The sequence below is a fragment of the Alexandromys fortis genome, unplaced genomic scaffold (assembly GCF_014885135.2).
Source record: "Alexandromys fortis isolate MF-2015 unplaced genomic scaffold, M_Fortis_MF-2015_v1.1 scaffold_59, whole genome shotgun sequence".
In the NCBI taxonomy this organism is placed as follows: Eukaryota; Metazoa; Chordata; class Mammalia; order Rodentia; family Cricetidae; genus Alexandromys; species Alexandromys fortis.
The window spans coordinates 2612407-2634157 of record NW_026067943.1 but is presented as its reverse complement, the minus strand read 5'-3'; the positions used below and the strand labels follow the sequence as shown (position 1 = coordinate 2634157).

General features: G+C 44.9%; 1 protein-coding gene across 4 annotated transcripts in view; it reads left to right on the top strand.

Annotated features, from left to right (window-relative positions):
• The window catches only part of Srgap3 (SLIT-ROBO Rho GTPase activating protein 3), a 427924-nt gene that overhangs the window by 183496 nt on the left and 222677 nt on the right, over positions 1 to 21751 (top strand). For 2 of the 4 annotated variants that reach the window (XM_050148544.1, XM_050148546.1), the window contains exon 1: positions 19176 to 20271. The exons of 1 other annotated variant lie outside the window; for it this stretch is intronic. In XM_050148544.1, the coding sequence (XP_050004501.1) occupies positions 20205 to 20271 (67 nt within the window). In that variant the 5' untranslated portion in view covers positions 19176 to 20204. Of the gene's footprint in view, positions 1 to 19173; positions 20272 to 21751 lie in introns of those variants that run through there. One more of the 4 variants, XR_007592924.1, reaches the window with a different exon arrangement.

Sequence of the window (21751 nt, the reverse complement as noted above, 5' to 3'; positions counted from 1 at the left end):
AAGTTTTTAATGCAGAAGTAAGATATTATCTTAGACTGGATCCTTTTACCATATAAACTGAATAAAAAATTAAGAAAGTTATGTGGAAAAGGTCTCTGAGTTAATTCTAAAAGGAAAATTGAGACTTTGTCAAATAGCAGGAATAGGTCCAATAGAAATTATAGTACCTTTTAATAATGATGAAATTGACAAATTAAGAAATTGACAAATTAAGGGAAGAAAGCAAACCCTGGCAAAGAGTTTGTAGCAATTTTTTTGGGAGAGATTAATAGCAACTATCCAAAAGTGAGAGACTTTGACTTATAAAGAGAACTAGCTGGATCCTCCCTCACATTGTATGGGACACACCAATAACTGGAGCCCCTACATTCCATACTGGTGCAAATAAATCAGGAAAGGCAAGTTACAAATCAGAAAATTTAAGTAAAGTAGAAGAAAGCCCTTATGATTCTGTCCAAAAGTCAGAATTATATGCTATTCTCATGGTACTAAGGGATTTTAAAGAACCTCCCAACATAGTTAGCAATTTACAATATGCAGAAAGAGTTGTTTTGCATATTGAAACCTCTGAATTTATACCAGATGATACATAATTGATTTCATTATTTATTCAGGTACAAGATATAATCAGGAATAGTCTTTTCTCATATGCATAACACACATCCAATCCCATATGGGTCTGCCATGTCCTCTAGCAGAAGGTAATGCAGAAATTGATTAATTATTGATTGGAAGTATGCTGAAGACCTTAGGATTTTATTTTAAAAAATCATGTCAGTAGTAAAGGTTTTAAAAAGGACTTTTCCATCACTTGGCAACAAGCCAAGGGAATTATAAGGAGACGTCATACTTGTTTTTTATACACCCAAACACCACACCTGAAGGAAGTAACCCAAAAGGTACTCAAAGTAATGAAATCTGGCAGGTGGATGTGTTCCATTTTGTAGAATTTGGAAAAATTAAAATATGTACACTACTCTATTGATACCAACTCAAGTTTTCAATGGGCAACTGCTTTGAGTTTGAAAAAGGCTGATTCAGTAATCAATCACACGTTTACTATAAGTTATGGCCATGGCCTGAAGTTATGACCTAAGAAATAAAAACAGCCAATGCTTCAGCATGTATCTCCAAGAAAATGAAACAGTGTTTTGCTCATTATAATATAAAGCATATTACAGGTACACCAAACAATCCTGCAAGTCAAGCAGTTATAGAAAGACCAAGTCGAACTATAAAGGATATGTTGAATAAACAGAAAGGGGTGGAAAACACCCCCAGAAATAGGTTACATAATGCTTTGTTAACCTTGAATTTTCTTAATGCCAAAGAGAAAGGAACAACAGCTTTAGAGAGACAATGGACAATAGAAAAAACTTCTGAATTAAATCAGCCAGTGTACTTTAAGGATGTGTTGACCTCAGAATAGAAACCAGGAAATATGATATGTTGGGGAAGAGGCTTTGCTCTTGTTCCCACAGGGGAAGAAAAGCTATGAATACTATCAAAATTAATACAAATTTGGCTTGAAAAGGAGAAACCTCTTGATAAAGAGAAATGACAGCTCATCCACAGAGATGACAATCCTACAAGTTGAAGGAAGTCTCACAAGGGTTGGAGCAGGATTCTATTCTTGTCTTTGCAGAAAAATAGAAAATGCCCATCTTCATAAAGTCAATAGACCTTGGATATCTAGACAGCTAAAGAAAGAAAGATCGCTATCCAGAAATAGTCACCAAGCAAAGAAAAATCTGACTTGTGATACCAATATTCTCTGCAGGGTAAAATCTCACTATCTAAATATACATATCTCCTTGCTTCTCAGTATAATGGTAGTCATGACTCACTTAAAAATCAAAGTTGACTTTGGAGTTGGAGGTGGCTCTTTCCTTCTCTAAACCCAAACATGCTTATTAAAGTGATATCTAAAATCTCTGTCTCATGTCAGAAGAGCCGCCTGATACAGAACAGAAGAGAAACAAATATTTAAGGACTATTTTATTGCTACTAATCTTATAATCTTTAGTTTTATATTGACCCCTTAACAGCTTTTCTTAAGGTAAAAGATTCTTAAGGTATATATTGATATAGACATAGGTATAGATAGAGATAAATATATGTGTGTGTATGTATGTATAACTTTTTGTCACAATATTAATGGTCATATAGAGTACTAATTAATTCTAGAAAAAGGTTTATCTACCTTCCTGTACATGATTTTGGGTTTGAGTCTCTATCCTTTTTTTTTTTTTTTTTTTTTTTTTGCGGTGAACCATGAGCATACCTAACAGTGACCTTTGAAGTCTCCATAAGGAGGATAGGGTCCCACAACAATGATTCCTCCATGACTGTGATAGCACCACTAAGCTGCGAAACACTACCTAAAGATCATCTTTGGACTTCAAACTGCTCAGGACAATTTCAAGGTGGCTACCTGAGATGATCCAGCCTAATAGACTACTCTAGCCAAGACTTGAGACAAGTCCTGCACTTTCCCATTATGCAGAAACTGAACAACAAATGATAAAGCTACCTCTCTCAGGACTTGATAATTAACCCAAAATGTTTTCTTTTCAGGATCCCCTAAATATACTGTTGTCTCCAAACAGCAGGAAGTAAATTTAAGAGCACAGCACCCACATTCCCAAGAGGTGGGGTGGGCGGTTTTTGTTTGTTCAATGGATTATGGATATTTGCCATTGTTTAGGGGTATTGGTTACTAGTTATTATTGGTAATGGTCAGGAAAAAAGTTAAACAAAGGAAATCAGATTCTTTTGAAAAGAAAAATAGGGGATATAGATATGATAGGATAAAAGGGTATATTATTGAATCTACTCTGAAAAGAAAAAAAGGAGGATATAGATATGGCAATATAAAAGGGTAGATTATTGAATTTACTTTTAAAAAGCAACACTAATTTTAAATGTTTTACATTGGATTGGACTTATATATATTGTATACAAATTTGTATATTGATACAAATTTGAGATCAATTTTGTTAAAACATGCTGTACATATGTTTCTAATATTGTTCAAGGTGTTGTACCTATACAACTCATTTGCTAATGTAATGCAAATTTCTAGTCTTTGAAAGTTATTATTACCAACTCTTTAGGATAACAAGAAAATGCAGGTTAGTAATTAGTCACGTATTATAGTTGAACTTGTAGTCACAATAGGTATGTTTTCAAAGTCTAGTTAGAGATGTGTGTGCAGGTTCATGGGACTGCTGTCAGCAAAGACACCTCTGAGTATGTGAGTGCAGCTGACTGCTGATCACACAGGATTTTCTGACACTGGGATGGTCCTTCAGTATCACCCAAAGCCAGGGTTTGAGTCTTCTCTTTGGCAGTCATTTGAAAGAGACTGCCGAGGGAGGTTCTGTCCCTCGGGTCAGACAGCTTGCTTGGATTTAGGGCTTTGCTTGAGTTGAGGGGAGCTGGAATTGGCAACTCCTGCCAGTCAATAGTTGAGATGTTTGGGAAAATGAGGGTTTTAGTCTAAATGCATCAGCAAAAAGAGCAATGATAACAAAACAAAACAAAGGAGACCCTGGATGCATATCACCCTTATGTTCCCTCTGTCAATCCTTTGCTTTGGTTTTCTGCAATTATTGATGTCAGAAGTGTAGAGTTTCCTGGAACAGTAGCACAAAACACTAGCAGCATTAACAAAAAGGTATTGATTCTTAAAAAATATGCATGCACACACACAAATCACTGCTCAAATAATTCTATATCAGCAAAAATAGAGATGAAGTTTTATTAGATGGCAAACTTCGGTTTCCAGTTACTATGCTAACATCTGGTCAGCGCTCTTCTGTGTATAGAGCAGTTTTGCATGCTTAGAGCTATAGCTGTCACATGATGTATGGACTGTGGTATCTGTGCTGTGCGTATGTGACACTTCTGCTGACTACAGTGGCTTTTTTCTAATGAGTTAAATTTCACATAGAAAAATGTATGGAGTTTATACAATTTGATTAGTTTCTATAGGACCAGAGGGATGACTATGCCCATCCAGGTAAGCATTTCTCTTATTCATTATTCCCTATGACCCTTTTTGGTAGACCCTTCTATCTCCATAGCAGTCATGTTTGGATCACTATGGACTAGTTTCGTCTGAATTTTAATTTTACATGCAATAGGACTGACTTTGATACACATGCATCTAAGGATTAACTTTCACTTCTGTAATAATACTTACATACTTTTTACCTATACTTTTTTAAAGATTTATTTTATGCATATGAGTGCTCTATCAACTTTATGACAGAAGAGGGCACCAGATCTCACTATAGATGGTTGTGAGCCACCATGTTGCTGAGAATTGAACTCAGGACCTCAGGAAGAGCTTCCAGTGCGCTTAACCACTAAGTCATTTCTCCAGTCCCTTACTCATGTATTTTAAATTGATTATAAAACAATACACCTTTTTTTGTGTGTGTGCTAGGGGAGACAAGTTCTCTCTACATAGCTCCAGCTGTCTTGAAACTCACTAGGTAGATCAGGCTGGCCTCAAACTCACAGAGATCCACCTACCCCTGCCTCCCTAGAGCTAGGATTAAAGGCATGCACCATCATGTCCAGCTAGCACATATACTTTCATTATCAACATTAAATATTACATAGTAATATTATATGGCATTAAAACATCTTTAAAACCTGTAATACTCATAATTCTGAATATAAATATACATTACATATATAGTTTAAATGGAATTTTTGTATTTGGGTCTGCAATGCTCCCTCCAATAACAAAACCCCAATACTAAACATATGGAATCCCTCTTTTGAGTGCTGGTCAGGGTTGTCTAAGAGGCTTCCAAAACTGTTGCTAATTAGGTCAGTCCATTAAATAACCAGGCTAGCTTAAGAATAACAATTATATTTTAATGGTTATAAGGGGAAACTCACGCTACAAGAGTGGGAGGCCGACTTCCTATCTGCCCGTGGGCACTGCTCAGAGAGCAAGCATCTGGGTCCTCCCAGCTTTTCTTCCTGGGCCCCAGGTAGCCACACCTTAAGTAGACGTGATTGGTTGACAGAGTTTCCCCATCACAAAACATTACAAACTATTGTTATTGCCCTTGGTTTCTCCCCAGAGGTTTAAGGCAAATTCCTAATGATGAAGAACACCATGTACTTCAGAGGTAGGGTCCAGAGGCTCCTGAGCTGGAATGGATTTGAAAGCCTCCCTCTGAAGGCCAACTTTCATGGTACCAGAAAGTATCATTGCAGGCTTCTAAATGAGGGAAGCAGCCAACAGTCCTACCCAGCTATGATGTCTGTGAAGTACATATTGTGCAGGGTGCAGTAGTGGCATGCTACCTCGGCTGTAACTAGCAGTTCTCTAACTGGACTTAAGTCCTGCTCGGTAAGAGGGAAATCACGCCTGGTACTGGAAACCTAGCCAGCTACCCAAGGTTAGTGAAGTCATGGGTCTTGGAGAAAAACCTACAACCATCACTTTATTAAACCAGCACAGTCCCTAACTACATTTTAAAGATTTGTACTTGACCCATTATAAGTATTGTACTCGCTCCTCAACAAGAGAACTTCTCTTTGCAAGAGCTAGAAATCATTACAGAAAACTACAAATAATAAGAATGTGGAGTTGTTGGACATGGGTTTCAGCCACATGGTACTTGCCAGGCACTGCTGTACCGACAGGTACAGTTCCAATGGACATATATACGGCATAACAAAAATAATCTTAAATTTATATCAATATATAAAATTCCATACCAGTATAAAGTATTTGAGACTAGTGGTAGTTCAACAGAGCCAACAATCCACACTTTTATCCAATCATCTCTATATTATATCCCCCCTTTTTCCTTCAGAAGGAGAGCCTTTAATCTAATCTCATTTGTTCAGCTTTCTCCCTGACCATGACCAGTAACTATGGCAGCCCATGTGTGACCCACTGAATGATCAAAAACCACCCACCCCATCCCACCTCTTGGGAATGTGGGCATCATGTTCTCCAGACTGCTTTCTGTTGTCTGGGGGTGATGGAGTTTTTGAAGGATCCTGAGAAAATGGAGATAATGATGAAATCCTGAGAGAATAACTGTTGTCTAGTTTTGGTGTGATGGGGAAAATGTAGGGCTTGTCTGAAGTCTGTCTGGAGTAGTCTGTGAGGCTGGACCATCTCAGTCAACAGCCTTGAAGCTGTCCTGCATGTAGAACTCTGAGGAAACTGCAACGGAGGCTCTCTGAGAGGCTGGATCACTTGGGATATCTGTTTACATTTGTGCCGGCCCCCTTGTTCTGAAAACACACCAACTTTCAAAGGCAATTTAACCCAAGTGTGGACTGTGTATTATATACAAGTCAGCCAAAAAGGGTTTTTAGTTTTAGGTTTGAGGAGGTAAAATGTACATCACCTGTCTTGTAATTTTTTAGGTGAATTTCTTTACGTCTGTAGCCAGGATTTTCAGGGGGTCTCCTCCAATACACCTGATCCTCTTTAACCTTAAACAAATCCACAACCATTTATTTTTTTGTGTGCAAACAAAAGAATAATCTCCTCCCCAAAGCAATACATTTTTTGACTTCCATTAAAGTTAAGGCATTCCTAAAGTATGTATAGGCTGTTTAATTCAACAGTCCTTTCCACAATCCAATGTTTCTCAGCAACTGTCATTTTGATGTTCATTAGTATTCAAAAAATTCAAAATCAACACAACATCATAAAGAATCCAGATTCTCTGAGTATTTTCCATCTTTACGTGACTTATCTTTTTATATTATTTTATTCTCTCTTTAAAGAGTTTATCCTATTATTTATAAACTATTTTTCTATGATCATCTATACCCATTGTCTTTTCTTTTTTAAGCCTATGCACATTTTTTAAACACACTGTAACCTGTTTAGTTTTTTTTTTTTCTTTTGTCTGGATGTGTCTTTATTAAGCATCTACAATGTTCGCTGATCACGTAAAACAAATCTTGAACTGCTGTGTCAGCCACAGGCCTGGTTCAGCTTAGCACGTGGCACTGGCACTAGTGGATGACTCTCCCCGCAGCTGGTAGCCATGCTTCTGTATGCCACCAGGTACCAGCCCACCTGAGAGACTGAAGGACTAGAAGGCTCCATCTGGCTCCTTGTCCAGAACTTATTTTTTGCTTTCTCAGGCCCTGTGTTTGAATACTCAAGCTTCCACTTCGGATGCCTTTTGTAGACAGAGTTTTCTTTGGGCCACCAGCTCAAAAAAAAAAAATGACGGAGACTTATTAATTATGAAAGTTTGGTCTTAGCATAGACTTGCTTCTAACTAGCTCTTATAACTTAAATTAACCCATGTCTTTTATTTTTTTATATTTATTTATTTATTATGTATACAATATTCTGTCTGTGTCTATACCTGCAGGCCAGAAGAGGGCACCAGACCCCACTACAGATGGGTGTGAGCCACCATGTGGTTGCTGGGAATTGAACTCAGGACCTTTGGTAGAGCGGGAGAAGCTCTTTACCTCTGAGCCATCTCTCCAGCCCAACCCATGTCTTTTAATCTACATTCTTATAGGTGGCTCGGTTACTTTTACTCTGTATTGCCTATCCTGCTTCCTCTGCCTCTGTCTGGTGACCCTGCCTTTCTTCTTCCCAGAGCTCTCTCTGTCCAGAAGTCCCTGCTATACCTCCTGTCTAATGACTGGCCATTTAGCTTTTTATTAAAGCAATCATAGCGGCATATCTTTCCAGAGTATAATCAAATATCTCACAACACCCCACAGTCCATGTGGAGGTCACGGGACAACTTCCACGTCAGTTTTCATCATCCACATTGTTTGTTCACTGTTGTGTATATTGGGGTAGCTGGTCCACAGCTTCCAGGAATTCTCCTGCACTTGCCTGTCATCTCGTGATAGGAGTCTCGAGAGTTCAGATGTGTGCTTCTGTAAATGGCTTTACATGGGTTCTAGGGATTCTATCTCATGTTCCTGTACATACATGGCCAGTTCTGGACCCACTGATCCACCTTTGCAGCCCTCTTGTTTTTTTTTTTTTTTTTTGTTTTGTTTTGTTTGTTTATTTGTTCTAATATCAGTTCTCAAAGTCTGGTATCCAGACTGTCAACTTCAGCAGAACCTAGATATGTAAAGTTCCTGTTATACAAAATCCCAGGTCCAGGTCTCTTAATAATATGGGGTTCAGAAATAAGTTAAGAGGCCCTGCAGATGTTTTGATATAACAGTATTTGAGAACGATCTTTTTGGTTCTCTAAGGACACTAATTCTACCCTGAGACCCCAACCTACCTCTACAAACATCATTATATCCACTACAAACCCATCATATGGGTTTGGTTTGTGGGGACACAGTTCAGCCCACGGCCAGTTCCTTCCTAAGATGATGTCTGGTTTTTGACAGGACACACCTTCTTTAGGCTGTTGGAATGAGGCCCTCAGGTCCGCGCTCCATGTTGGCTAGTGGCCACCTCAGCTTTCCACACGCCTCTCCAGTGTGGCATGTGACTTCGCCTCTCAGAATCCACCCCTCACTTTTTCTCTTAGAACTGTTGGGGGGACTCACTGAGATTATATTACAAATGGCTTTGTGTGGAAGCTTGCGCATCGTCGGGGCTTCCTAAGTGCTACCTTATACCTTATACCCAGGAGCACCGTCCGCACAGCATCTAGGTGTATGCCCCATTCCCACTGCTTCAAAACACTTCCCCATCCAAATGCTAATCTGAAGCCTGCTACACTGCAGACTTTGTTGTAGAGGGGAAACACCACTGGTCCCTGCCTCCTTACCGTGGTGGAGGGGCTCTGTCCAGTGCACGTACCTGAGGCCACATGTGGCTCTTAAAATAAAACCCAAGGAAAAACTCAGCCCTGAGAGGGAGCTGCTCTGCTGTGGGACCCTAGATCATATCACAGGCACTTCTTAGAGCTGCACCACAGAAAAGAGAGTAGTCACATTTAACTGCTGTTACTCCCTCAGAAGAGCACCCTAGCCTCAGGATAGGCCCAGGAGTTCCCTTCCTCAACACTGGCCCCCTTCCTATGTTTATCGCCAGCAGCAAGACCCAGCTTCTCTGGGAAGTACAACTTCTGAGCCATTTTTGTAGAGTTGAGCTCAGTCAGTCCTGTCTTTAACCAGTTGCATCCGCACTCTGTGGGATTCTCCGTCTTGGTGGATACCTTGAAGTGTCCGTGTTTACCCGTTTCCTGTGTACCCCTGGGCAAAGTTCCATAAGGTTCTTTCTAGAATCCTCTGGGGCTTACTCTTTCTCAGGCATCGCTTAGGGCTTTTGGAGAGGTGGTGGTGCTGGGGAACTTGGTCTTAGAACTGTGGGATTATGTAGATGGCCTAATCCTCACAGGGCAGACAGAAAACTGGATTTAATGTCTGTTCTGAATTATCTTTCTGCTTAAAAAGAATCCAGGAGGGACCCTAACTTGCAAAAAAAAAAACATTATTTATTCAGTCTGATGCTGATTTCATTTCCTAAAGCGATTGAGTCCAAAAACCATTTTAATTTAATTCAGCCTCTTGACCTGACACTGACTTATTCTGCTCCTCCTGCCTCCCAACATTACACAGAGGGGAGGAGGAGAAGGATAGACGACTCCCATGGATTTAGAGGCCCAGCCATTTCCACATTCCATAAAGCCCAGATGACTGGATAGGAAGCAGCTGCGGTATTTACCGGAGCCTGGTAAGGCCTCATTACCAGCCACCTCCTCATGGGGGGCGTTGGGCTCCGAATGGCGTGCAGTGGAGGGAGTAATTGACTCTGCTGCCTGGCACCTGGTGCTTCTGCCCAATACCTAAGGTCAGGGCAGCAAACTCTGGGGGCTGAGGGTGATGTGGGGGTGCAGTGCCTTTAGTGACAGTGGGGAAGAGAACCAAGTAGAAGTCCCATGGGGTTTCATTTGTCGGTGTTTGTGCAGCTTGGACATGCCTTTCAACCGTATGGTACATGTCAGGAATTGTTGTAGGGGATCCATGCCTGTGCCTCCTTATATTCGTATGGTGTCTCTGCTAGGTCACTGTCTTATGGTTTTTATTGCTGTGAAGAGACACCACGGCCATGGCAACACTTAGAGAAGAAAGCATCTAATTGGGCTAACTTACAGTTCAGAGGCTTAGTTCATTATCATGGCTGGAATTATGGCAGCATGCATGCAGACATGGTGTTGGAGAAGGAGCTGAGAGTTCTATATCTGGATCCTCAGGCAGCAGAAAGAGAGAGTGACGCAGGACCTGGCTTGAACATTTGAAGCCTCAAAGCCCACCCCCAGTGACACACTTCCTCCAACAAGGCCACACCTCCTAATAGCGCCACTACCACAGGTACTAACTCTCAGCCACATACAACTCTTTACATTTCAACTTCTTTTTTTTTAATATTTTTTATGGTTTTTATAACTTTATTTTATGTGCATTGTGTGAAGGTGTGAGATTCCCTGCAACTGGATCTTCAGACAGTTGTGAGCTGCCACGTGGGTGCTGGGAATTGAACCTGGGTCCTCTGGAAGAGCAGTCAGTGCTCTTAACCGCTGAGCCATCTCTCCAGCCCCCTTTGCTATTTTGAAGGCAGGTTCAAGTAGATCTTGAACCTCTTCCACCTTCCTAGATCTGGGGTTATAGGTGTGTATCACTACATCCAGTTTTACTTGTCTCTGGGGCTCCAACCTAGGACTTACTGTGGGCTGGGTAAGCACTCTTTCCACTGAGTGGGCCCTTACGTGGTCTTACTGTGACTGTGTGTCACCCTGAGCCTTTTCATTTAGTTGAGCTTGTTTACTTGTGATCTCTGGGTCAATAGGGACAACATCTGCTTGGCTTGTGAGTGCGTTTACTTCAATTATCTACTCCATACTAGGTTCTTAAGAGATACCTGTTGAATGAGTGAGTAAACTAACTCATAAAAGTTGCCCACTCATATCATTTGGGTTATCTGCTTTTCCTCTCCAGTGTCTTTGTTTCCTTCCCCATTACAGTGTTTCCTATACCACCAGGTTTCCTGTCCAAAGGCCATGGCTTATATAACAGGACATTTTCCACAGTTGAAGAGGCTGCAGACAGACCAGGGAGCATGGTCATGCTCTGGTGAGGGCCTCTTCTTGGCTTCTAGACGACTGCCTTCTCATTCATTCTTCTGTTTATACATGTGTGTGTGTGCCCGCACACACACACACACACACACACACACACACACACACACAGAGAGAGAGAGAGAGAGAGAGAGAGAGAGAGAGAGAGAGAATAATTACTCTCTCCTGGCTCTTTGTCTCTTTGTCTTTCAGGAGTACTAACCCCACTGTAACTACACATTCCATCCCCTCAAGACCTCACTTAACCCTGATTTCTTTCTTTTTTAAAAAGTATTTATTCATTTATTATGTATATAATATCCTGTGTACATGTATGCCTGCAGGCCAGAAGAGGGCACCAGACCTCATTACAGATGGTTGTGAGCCACCATGTGGTTGCTGGGAATTGAACTCAGGACCTTTTGGAAGAGCAGGCAATGCTCTTAACCGCAGAGCCATCTCTCCAGCCCTTAACCCTGATTTCTTTCCACAGGCCCATCTCCAAATCCTGTCACACTTATGGTCAGGACATCAGTTTCAAGAAAACCCACTGTTGGGTGTGTGTGGCATATACCTGTAAACCCAGCACTTGGGAGGTAGAGGGAGGACAGTAGTCTGAGGCCAGCCTGAGCTGCAAATGGGACAAGTCAGTTTTTGTTTGTTTTTAGGTTTTAAAGAAAGTGTATGAGAAAAAAAGTGTACAAGTATTTTGCCTGAGTGTGTGTCTGTGTACCACCTGTTTGCAATGCCCACAGAGGCCAGAAGAGGGCACCAGATCCTCTGAGACTGGAGTTACAGACTGTTGTGAGCTACCATGTGGGTACTAGGAATCAAACCTAGGTCCTCTGTGCCCTTAGCCCTGTGCCATCTTACCAGCCCCAGAACATTATCTTGATTAGTGATTAAAGATAGACCATAGAAGCTGGGCGGTGGTGACGCACACCTTTAATCCCAGCACTCGGGAGGCAGAGGCAGGCAGATCTCTGTGAGTTCAAGGCTAGCCTGGTCTACAAGAATTAGTTCTGGGACAAGCTCCAAAGCTACAGAGAAACCCTGTCTGTGGGGATGGGGGCGGGAGGGGGAGTGGGGGCGGGGGTTGGAGAGTGGGGGCGGGGGAAGGGGGTGAGGAGTGGGGGCGGAGGGCGGGACCGCAGGAAATGGCTTGAGTGCATGGGAAAGGGAAGCCAACCATTCATGGACTAGGCAGGCCCTCCCACATGACCGCAGACTCTAGAAGTCTCCTGTACAGGAGCAGATCACTCCTTCCTTCCAAGCAGGCTGATCAGGAAAGAGATGAGGGGATTCTTAGAGCCACATTTCACATTTCCTCCCGGGAATGGTCAGGCGTGCTTGCATAGATAAGATCTCAAACAGATTGGCTGCCGGGATCCAAATGCCTCCTCCTCTTTGGAAGGAAGGGTGCGAACTGCTGGCTGTGATGTCCAAAGCTCCAGTGTTTGAATGGCTGCTCCTCTGTTGTCAGAATCAGGATTCTGCAGCCAGCTGTGAGCCACTGTCCCTGGGACTGCTCAGTCCTTAGATGGTGAAGGGGGCATCTGGGCTACACAATGGAACGTGTTCTTTTTGGAAAGGCATGGGGCTTCTGGAGCATTCCCTAGACACTGCTTCACAAGCTCCTTCTTCTTCCTTGGATTCCACAGAGATCCACCTGTCTTTGCTTCTCAAGTGCTAAGATTAAAGGCATGTACCATCACACCTGGCTGGCTCTCTCTTTGTCTCTCTCTCTCTGTGTCTCTCTCTTCTTTCCTTTCTTGAGACCCATATTTTATAAGACCCATTTTTTACCGCAGGCCGGCCTCGAACCTTGGCTTTCCCCTTCTCCCGGGTCTCTACAGAGACTACAGGCCTGTGTTACCACTTCTCTGTTTCGTGAAGTGCTGGGGAGGGAACCTGGGGAGGGAACCTGGGGAGGGAACCTGGGGAGGGAACCTGGGGAAGGAACCTGGGGAGGGAACCTGGGGCTTTGGGCCCAGAAGGCAAGCATTCTGCCACCTGAGCCACAGCCTCCACCCCATGGCCCTTTTCTTTAGACAACAGGCCTCTTAACAGAGCATGTGCCCAGGACTCTGGGTTTCCAAATGTGTATCCATGTGTCTTTGAAGAGGTACCCTGGTGCCCGTGTGTGTGTGTGGGGGGGGCGGGCAGGGCATCAGTGCGGATCAGCTGTGCTGCCTGGCTCTCCACTTCATTAGCTATGGAATGTCTGGCCCTTAGTTTCCTCACCTGAAAAGTGGAGTAATCTAACCTACAGGCCTGGTTAAAGCTGTGGCTTCAGATGGGATGGGGCTTCCAAAACATCAACGTTAGGTGATGTCATTGCCATGGGTGCCACTTCTACTGCAGGTCTATCCTGCGTGCCCCATAGTGGCAAGATGCTGATTTGTACAAATCCTTTTCCTTCTAGAATGGCACCTTGGTCGAAACTCTTTTGGGAACTCACCCTACCTCTGGGGCCAAGGTGATTGTTTGAGACAGTATTCTGTAGTCTTGGGGCAGGCTTACTGTTGTAGAACATTTCAGCCCCGTAGCCATGATAGCCATGGTCCAGGGCTAGCCTGTGCTAATCGAACATTCCCAGGATATTTGCAGGAATTTCTGGGGAAAAAGAAATTGTCTTCCTTGCTGGGATTGCCAAGCTGAGAGAACCTAGAGCTGCTGGGGGTCACCTGACACCCAACAGGATGGAGAATTAGAGAAAGATACAGTGTCTTGTTGACCCATTAAAGCCCCTGGATCTAGCCATATCCGATAGACGCTGATCAGGAGTGAAGCGTGTGGCAGCCATATGTAGTTCCCTTCTGTGGACTGTCAATCACAGCCTTCACTGACTTCTCCTCTAGGCTGTTGGTGTTTTTCCTCATACACTTGAAGAATTGATTTGTTTGTTTACTACTGTGGCAAAATACATAATATAGCCGAGTGGTGGTGGTGGCGCACACCTTTAATCCCAGCACTCCGGAGGCAGAGGCAGGCAGATCTCTGTAAGATTGAGGCCAGCCTGGTCTACAAAGAGAATTCCAGAATAGCCAGGGCTACACACAAAGAAACTCTGTTAAAAAAGATAATAACAACAATAATACACAATCTAGAAAATTAACCACAGATGCTGGAGGGCTGACTTAGAGGTTGAGAACACTGGCTGTTCTTGCAGAGGACCTAACTTCAATTCCCAGTACCCACATAGTGGCTCACAACCATCTGCAACTCCAATTCCAAGGTATCTGACATACTAATCTGGCTTCTATGGATAGCAGGCCACACACAGTACATAGACATACTTTAGGCAAAACACCTACATACACAAAACAAAATAAAAATAAAATTACAAAAAAAACCCATATTGAAGTATGAAATCAAAGATTTAGCACATTCATAGAGTGGTAACCATTACCTCTGTTCACTTCCAAAATGTATCATCACCAAAGAGACTGAAACCTTCTATATTTTATATAAAAAGATCTGATGAGGCCGGGTGGTGGTGGCACATGCCTTTAATCCCAGCACTCAGGAGGCAGAGGCAGGCGGATCTCTGTGAGTTCTAGGCCAGCCTGGTCTACAAGAGCTAGTTCCAGAACAGGCTCCAAAACCACAGAGAAACCCTGTCTCGGAAAAAAAAAAAAAAAAAAAAAAAAAAAAAAAAAAAGATCTGATGAGTGGTGGTGGTGCACACCTTTAATCTCAGCACTTGGGGGCAGAGACAGGTGAATATGTGAGTTTGAGGCTAGCCTGGTCTACAGAGTGAGTTCCAGGATAGCCAGGGTTACACAGAGAAACCCTGTCTCAAAAAGCAAAACAAAATGGTAAAAAAGAGAGAGAGGAAGGAAGGGAGGGAGGGAGGGAGGAAGGGAGAGAGAGAGAGAGAGAGAGAAACATTTCCCCCCTCAAAGCTATCAACAGCACACAGCTCTTCGGTACAGGGCAGAGCCTGGAGATCATCAGAGCCACCTGTGTGGGAGTTTTGGCTGACTTGACCTTGTGCAGGCCTAAGCAGGTGACTCCAGCAGCTGTGAGGGCCTGAGTGCGACTTCCTTGCCAGTCCCCAGTGCAGCATTTCCCAGCATTCCTCCTAACCTCTGAGGATCCTGCTCCCTCTGCAATGCTCCCCAGGCTTGCTGGGGCTTACCGTGGTTTAGCCAGGCAGAATTTTGAAACAATTTGTTCCAGAATTGAATTTGTCAGACTTTTCTGGCTCTTGAGTCAGTTAGAGAGGCCAACCTTATATTTGTGTTACAGAATAATTCCCTCATCAAAGTTTTCACGTGTTTCTATCAGCAGGACAGAGATGTGGAACAGCCCTCTTTGCTCCCAGGGTCACTGCAGGACCACGTAAGACGTGAAGGCAAAGAACTTTCTAGAATAATATGCAGTGTATGTACAAGCAGGGTATGCTGTCGTGTGTGTGTGTGCATGTGTGCATGTGTTTGTGTATGCGTGCATGTGTGCGTGTGTGTGTATGTGTGTGTGCATATGTGTGTGTTGCGGGCATTGAGCCCAGGGCTTGCACACACTAGGCAAACACTCCGCCTCTGAGCTACGCCCACAGTCCCATTATCACCAGTGGCTGAGTTATGTATGCTGCTTCCATTTTGCAGAGCCAAGATTGAGGGCCAGCATTCTCCTCTGAACTGACTGTAGATGCCTTAGCTGGTAGCAGTGTGGGAAATGTCACAGAATTAGTCATCTTGAGCCGAGGGCAGGGAGTGTTTCTAGTTGATCTGAAACATTGCCTTAAACCAAAAACTGTTCTGGTCACTCTTCCTTCAAAGGCAGCACCCTGCCCCCTTTCTTTCTTTCTTTCTTTCTTTCTTTCTTTCTTTCTTTCTTTCTTTCTTTTTTTTCCTCCCAGGAAAAGAAACCGGTTGGATGAGTTTTGTGTTTTCCTGCTGGGATTGTAATTTAAGCCACACTGATGGTCAATTGTGATGTTTTCCCTATATTTTTAACCTCCAATTTGTTTAATGGAAAACTTGCACTTGAAATGATTAAGACAGACATAATCATAGAATGAAGAGCTATGTAAAAATTGATAGGCATTATTATGATCACAATTCCTCTTTTGGTTCATTCCTTTGGTCTTAATATTGGTCAGAGCTGCATTTCAATGAGTTTCGAAGTGTGTGTAGTTACTAGCTAGCTCTGCGCTCCTGGGCAAATTGACTCTCTGATTTGTGCCTCTGTTTCCCCAACTTGAAAACAAGAATGTTTATATTGGGCTGGAGACATGGTTCAGAGGTTAAGGGCACTGGCTGTTCTTCCAGAGATCCTGAGTTCAACACCCAGCAACCATCTATAATGAGATCTGATGCCCTATTCTGTCATGCAGACATACCTGCAGACAGAGCACTGTATACCTAATAAATAAATAAAATTTAAAAAGATCATTTAAAAAATGTTTGTATCACCAGACCTAATGAGTTGTAATAAGGACCCATCTCTTTAAAATCTATATGGAGTGCTTGGGCTCTCCCCTATACAGAGGGAGATCTTGATTGAAAAAGTAAATTTTTAGGGGTTGGAGAGATGGCTCAGTGATTAAGAACACTAGCTGCTCTTCTAGAGGACCTGGGTTCAAATCCTACCATCCTCATGGCAGCTCACAACTGTCTGGGACTCTGACACTCCACACAGATGTACACACAGGTGAAACACCAGTGCACATAAAATAAGAATAAATAAATCATTTTTTAAAAAGTAACTTTGGGGGCTGGAGTGATGACGCAGCGATTCAGAGTATTGGTGGTTCTTGTAGAAAACCCAGCTTTGGCTCCTGATACCCACATGGTGGCCCCCAGCTCCAGTTCCAGGGAACTGACACGCTCTTTTGGCCTCCTTGGTCAACAGGCATGTACATGGCACACCGACATACATGCAGGCAACACATACACACACATACACACACATACACACACCCCTCAGCATAATTCAGGCATATCTAAAATACTTCAGGAAATGATCCTGAGGGAAATAGGATATTCCCAGAGGTATTCTAATATTTGTTTTTTTTTTGGGGGGGGGTTAGGGGGAGGCACAGATAAAACCACGAGACACCGCCCTTTTTCAGTTACAGATTTATCTAGGGGAGAATCTCGTTTCTGTTATGATCCATGAAGAGGAAACATTGGCGGGAGCTATTGGTTCCATTCACCAAAAAACAATGGCCGTTTTTTTTTTTTTTTTTTTTTCGGGGAGGGGGAGGTGTTGTAGAAGGGCAGTTGAGTGACCCCAGACTCCAGTGAGCTCTGGGGAAGGTTAGAAGGGACAAGATGAGGCCATAGTGTCTGGGGCCCTGCCTAGGTCACTCACCTCTTCCCAGGGACAGAAGGTTTGGGACAAGCATGGTGACGGCTGTGTGGCTGTGCCTTACAAGCCTTTCCTCCCCTCTCTCTGGGAAGCCCTGAGCTCTGGGTCTCCGTGGGACTGTCCTTTGATAGACAAGGATGCTGAAGTTCCGAGGAGGCATGGAGGCCACTTCCGGCCTCCACACAGACTGACGACTGTATAGCACCATCCGTCTTACAGAAACCTTGCTGTTCAACAGGAATTATCTGACACATTTCGCTTCATGGTCATGTGGCTTCCTGGGACATTCCCACGGCTCGGTGCGCAGTGCGAGTCTCCGATATGCATGTGTGGTTTTTAAATTCTCCTCATGGTTAGAACCTGCCATTTACTGGGCTCCTGCCCCTAGCAGGCTCAGAGAGCAGTTGGAGTCACCTGCTCCGGCCTTACAGGCTGCAGACTCACAGAAGAGGCAGGAAGGAACCTGGTTAGTCGCTCATTCACATTCCAGGGCATAGGACAGTAACGCCAGTCTTCTGTGAGGATCTAGGCTTGAGGCAGAGAGGCTAATCTCCGAGTATATCTTCCGCTAATGACACTACGAGGGCCCTAGCATGTTCCTGGGAAGGGTGAGGCAGGAGGATGTGGGCTGTGGCATCTGCTTATGAACTCTGTGACCTCTTGTCTCTGGGTCCAAGAGCTATAATAAGCCTGCTGATTCACCAGGTGGACTTCTGGGACTTCTGCTCAGGCAGATCCTGTGCATTCCCCTCTGCGGCTCTTGGTGCTCGCTCGCTGCTCACACAGGAGGAAGACCCAGCTCTCCAGGCCCATTCGAGCTGCAGTCTGCCTTGGGGATCCCTTGGGGGCTGGTGTGGCTAACCTGGCCATACCTAAGCTCAAGCCAAATCACACATTGGATCACCCCAGAAAGTCAAGTGGAAGATGATACCTATTTGAGAGAGCGAGAGAAGTTTCCTTCAGGGAGCTCTTGGGGACAAGACAATCTTTCTGACAGTCTTACTGTGAAATTTCAGTGGTCAGCGATCCTATAGTTTGACGCGTCACTGGGCTTTTTAAAGTGTGCTCACAGCAGGGGATTTGGTCTTTCTAATGAACTGCCAAAGACTCCTACCGAGTGTTTAGTGCTGGGGTGGAACTCTGGTGACCCTGGGTAAGTAATTTCCCACCATCTAGGTCTGCACTCTTTCACCTGCGAGAGAACACTCGCTTTGGTACTTATATGGAATGTACCCTCTAGGATGCTGGGGTAATCATAAGGCCACTACTTAAGGGGCCTTACTATGTGTCCAGGTACTGGGCCAAGGTAAGTTTCTGTTCTTACCCAATTCCCCCAGAGCCCCTTTCGTTCCCAGGACCCCGCGCTCTGCAGTGTTGCTGCTTCCCCTTAGCCCTTGTCATTTTTCTACCACATTCTATTATTCACTAACGCAGTTTAATTCTGGTCTCACCCTGGTTTGGAGCCTCTTGCCTTGTGTAACTCTAGTGTGTAACTCTAGTGGGCCCTCAAGTAGGATTTTGGCATCTATCTGTTGCAAGTGTACAAAAAAAAAAAAGTCTCCAAAGAAAGCTCATTTTATTGGTCAAGCAACCATCCCACCCTCTCTGAGCCTGGTTGTAGTCTTGTCTCCCTCCCCCCACTTCGTAATGCTGAAACCTCTGACACTGTCCTTGTGATCAAGTGATCCTTCCAAAATATTAGTGCCCCCCCCCCCGCATGTATCAGGCCCCCTGCTAGAGTCTCAGGCGGAGTGGCAACTTGTCATATAGCTGATGGCTTGAGGGCTTGGATTGATTTTCATCACGCAAAAAAAAGAATCTTCCAGTGTTTGTTAGGAAAATCTCTCGCCCAACTACTACTAGCTGGAGTTTGCGGGAGCCTCCCAGGCCTTCCCAACCTGATTTTCTCCCTTCCTGCCGCCTTCCTTTTGTGAAACGTTTCTTCCCCTTTTTTTGCTTGCAGCCAGTTCAGCTCTCCTGTAGGCTACAATGTGTCAGTTGTTATAAAATCCGGGAGGCGGAGTCTAGTGACGAGGGCGGTGGAGGAGAGCTCCACCAGCCCTGCTGGGTGAGCAGTCCATCCCTGGGTCCGGCGAGCTAACACACTACAGCCGGAAAACTTCCATCTCCCTCTCCTGGCTTTGATCCTCACCGGACAGCAGACCCGAGGCGCCGACCGACCGGAGGGAGGATGAGAGATGACTGGTCCTTTGGCAACCTGACCATCTCCTTAGCAGAGCCTTCCAAAGCGAACCGGAGGCTGGCCACACGACCCAGGAGGCGCCGCGCCTCTTGTGGATGTGTGTGTATGAGTGAGCAAGCGGGTGTATGTGGTGTGTGTGTGTGAGTGAGGGTGTGTGAGTGAGGGTGTGTGTGTGTGTGTGCGTGTGTGTGTATGTGTGCGCTTGTGGTGTGGATGGGTGTGTGCACAGCACAATTTCGTGGAAGCGTGTCCGGGTGAGTGTGCACTCGTGAGTGTTTGTGTGTGTGTGTGCGCGTGCTCTTGGCTGCTATTATTATTATTATTTTGGAAGAAAAATCCTGGAAATCTGGGGCAGGTTATGGTACTCCCAGGGTGATTTCTCCTTTTGCAAGAGGAGCTGACCAGAGAAAGCCACCAGAGCCATTTCCCTGCCAGCAGAGAGCATTTTCCTCCCTGAAGAAGGATTTCTACCCAGCTCTGCAGCCAAGCGAAAGAGATTAGCCTCGAAACCTGTGAAATCGACTATCGCTGTGTGATTACCCAGGCTTGGGAGAGGACTTGGAAAGAAAAGGAGAAATAAATCAAACAGCCTGTCAGGTTTTTTTTTTCTTTTGCCACATCGGAAGATGTCATCTCAAACTAAGTTCAAGAAAGACAAAGAGATCATTGCCGAATATGAAGCCCAAATAAAAGGTGAGCGCGGGGCCGAGGGACTTTGCCCTCCCTCCCTTCCCTCGGCTCTCCCTCCTCCGTCTCCTCCTTTGCCTCCTGGCCTTGGTGAGAAGTTGCTCTGCTGCAATAATCTTATTGTAAGGGGGAAGAGCGGCGGCTGCACAAGTCCAGACTGGCTCCCACTGCAGATAGCGCCTGGGCTGGGAGCGTGAATTACAGAAAGGGCAGAAATCTCTGCATTGCAGGTGTGTGGGGAAGATCCTACGGCTGACTTTAGGAGTGTCACCGGCACTCCATCAGCTTGGCAGTGATCTGTCACTCTAAGGCCATTTTGACAGTCCAGGCCTCCTCCCCGTCACTACCACTGTGAAAGCCCTTTGCTATTTATGTATATATTTTCTGATCTGCTCTCCCCACCCCCCTTTTTTTTTGGGCTTTTGTGGGTGGTTGTTTCTGCCTCTGCTGCCTTCTCTGGGCTGAAATTCAAATGCACGCGTATAGGCTGTGGGGGGCACCGCATCCTTAAGCAGCCCTTCTTTGTCAGCGGCGTGTCTTGCCTGGTCTGAGTTGCCATGGATTAACTGTTATGGGACATATTGATCCAGACTAATGCAGGCATTTAGGCATAAAGCGAGAGTTCTGTGCAGAAGATAGATTATCCGCTGCTGTACAGCCCGGTCCTTCTGTACGCGGTTGTTTCGGGTCATCAGCTTTGGTTCAAAGCCAACACCTCAGTGTACAGTTTGGACTGGTAGGTGTTGCCTGGCTCCCATGGTTCTGGAGAAAGTCCGCCTGCTTGGGAGAGCGAGATGACCTTCGGGTGCTGATTCCAGCTTTGGTGGCACAGAACCCACACTTCTTGCAGAAGCCGCTCCCTAAATCCATGCTAGCTGAGCAAGAGAAGGGCTGCGGTTGTACCGCTCAATGCAGGCAGGCAGCATCCGCCCTCGGGCCAGATGGTGGGCTTTCCAAGCACAGCTTCAGCGGGGAGAGCTGAAGGCTCCTTGCCCTGCTTCCTCTTTGCGGAGCCTGTGCCCTGAGAGAAGTCCCTGCTGTGGCTCTCAGCACCCATTTTCATTCTGGTCCCTGGTTCTTCTTGCTGCGACACAGGGTGTGTTGTGGTTTCACATGGAGTGGGCAAAATCCATCTCCAGTGGGTGTGGAGGCCTGGCTTGGAGGCTGTGTAGATGCTGCTTTGAGGTTCTTGTGACCTGAGGATGCCACGCCTGTTACTAGTGCTGCCTGAGGGTTCCACACCCCAGGAAGTCAGGGGCCTCAGGCTGCCTGTCCCTGCTGCTTTCACCCTTCAGATATTGGGGAGGGCTTTGAAAGGGGAGCAGGCGTGGGGTGGGGGTGGGGTAGGGGCTTGACGTTTTTCCTTGTCTTTTAGCTTTGGGTCAGACAAGCATGCTGAAGGCCCCTGGGTGGGTCCCAGGGCGAAAGGAAGAGAAATCTTTCCTCTTCTCTGACCTCCTCCTTAGTTTTTAGCTCACTGTCAGAA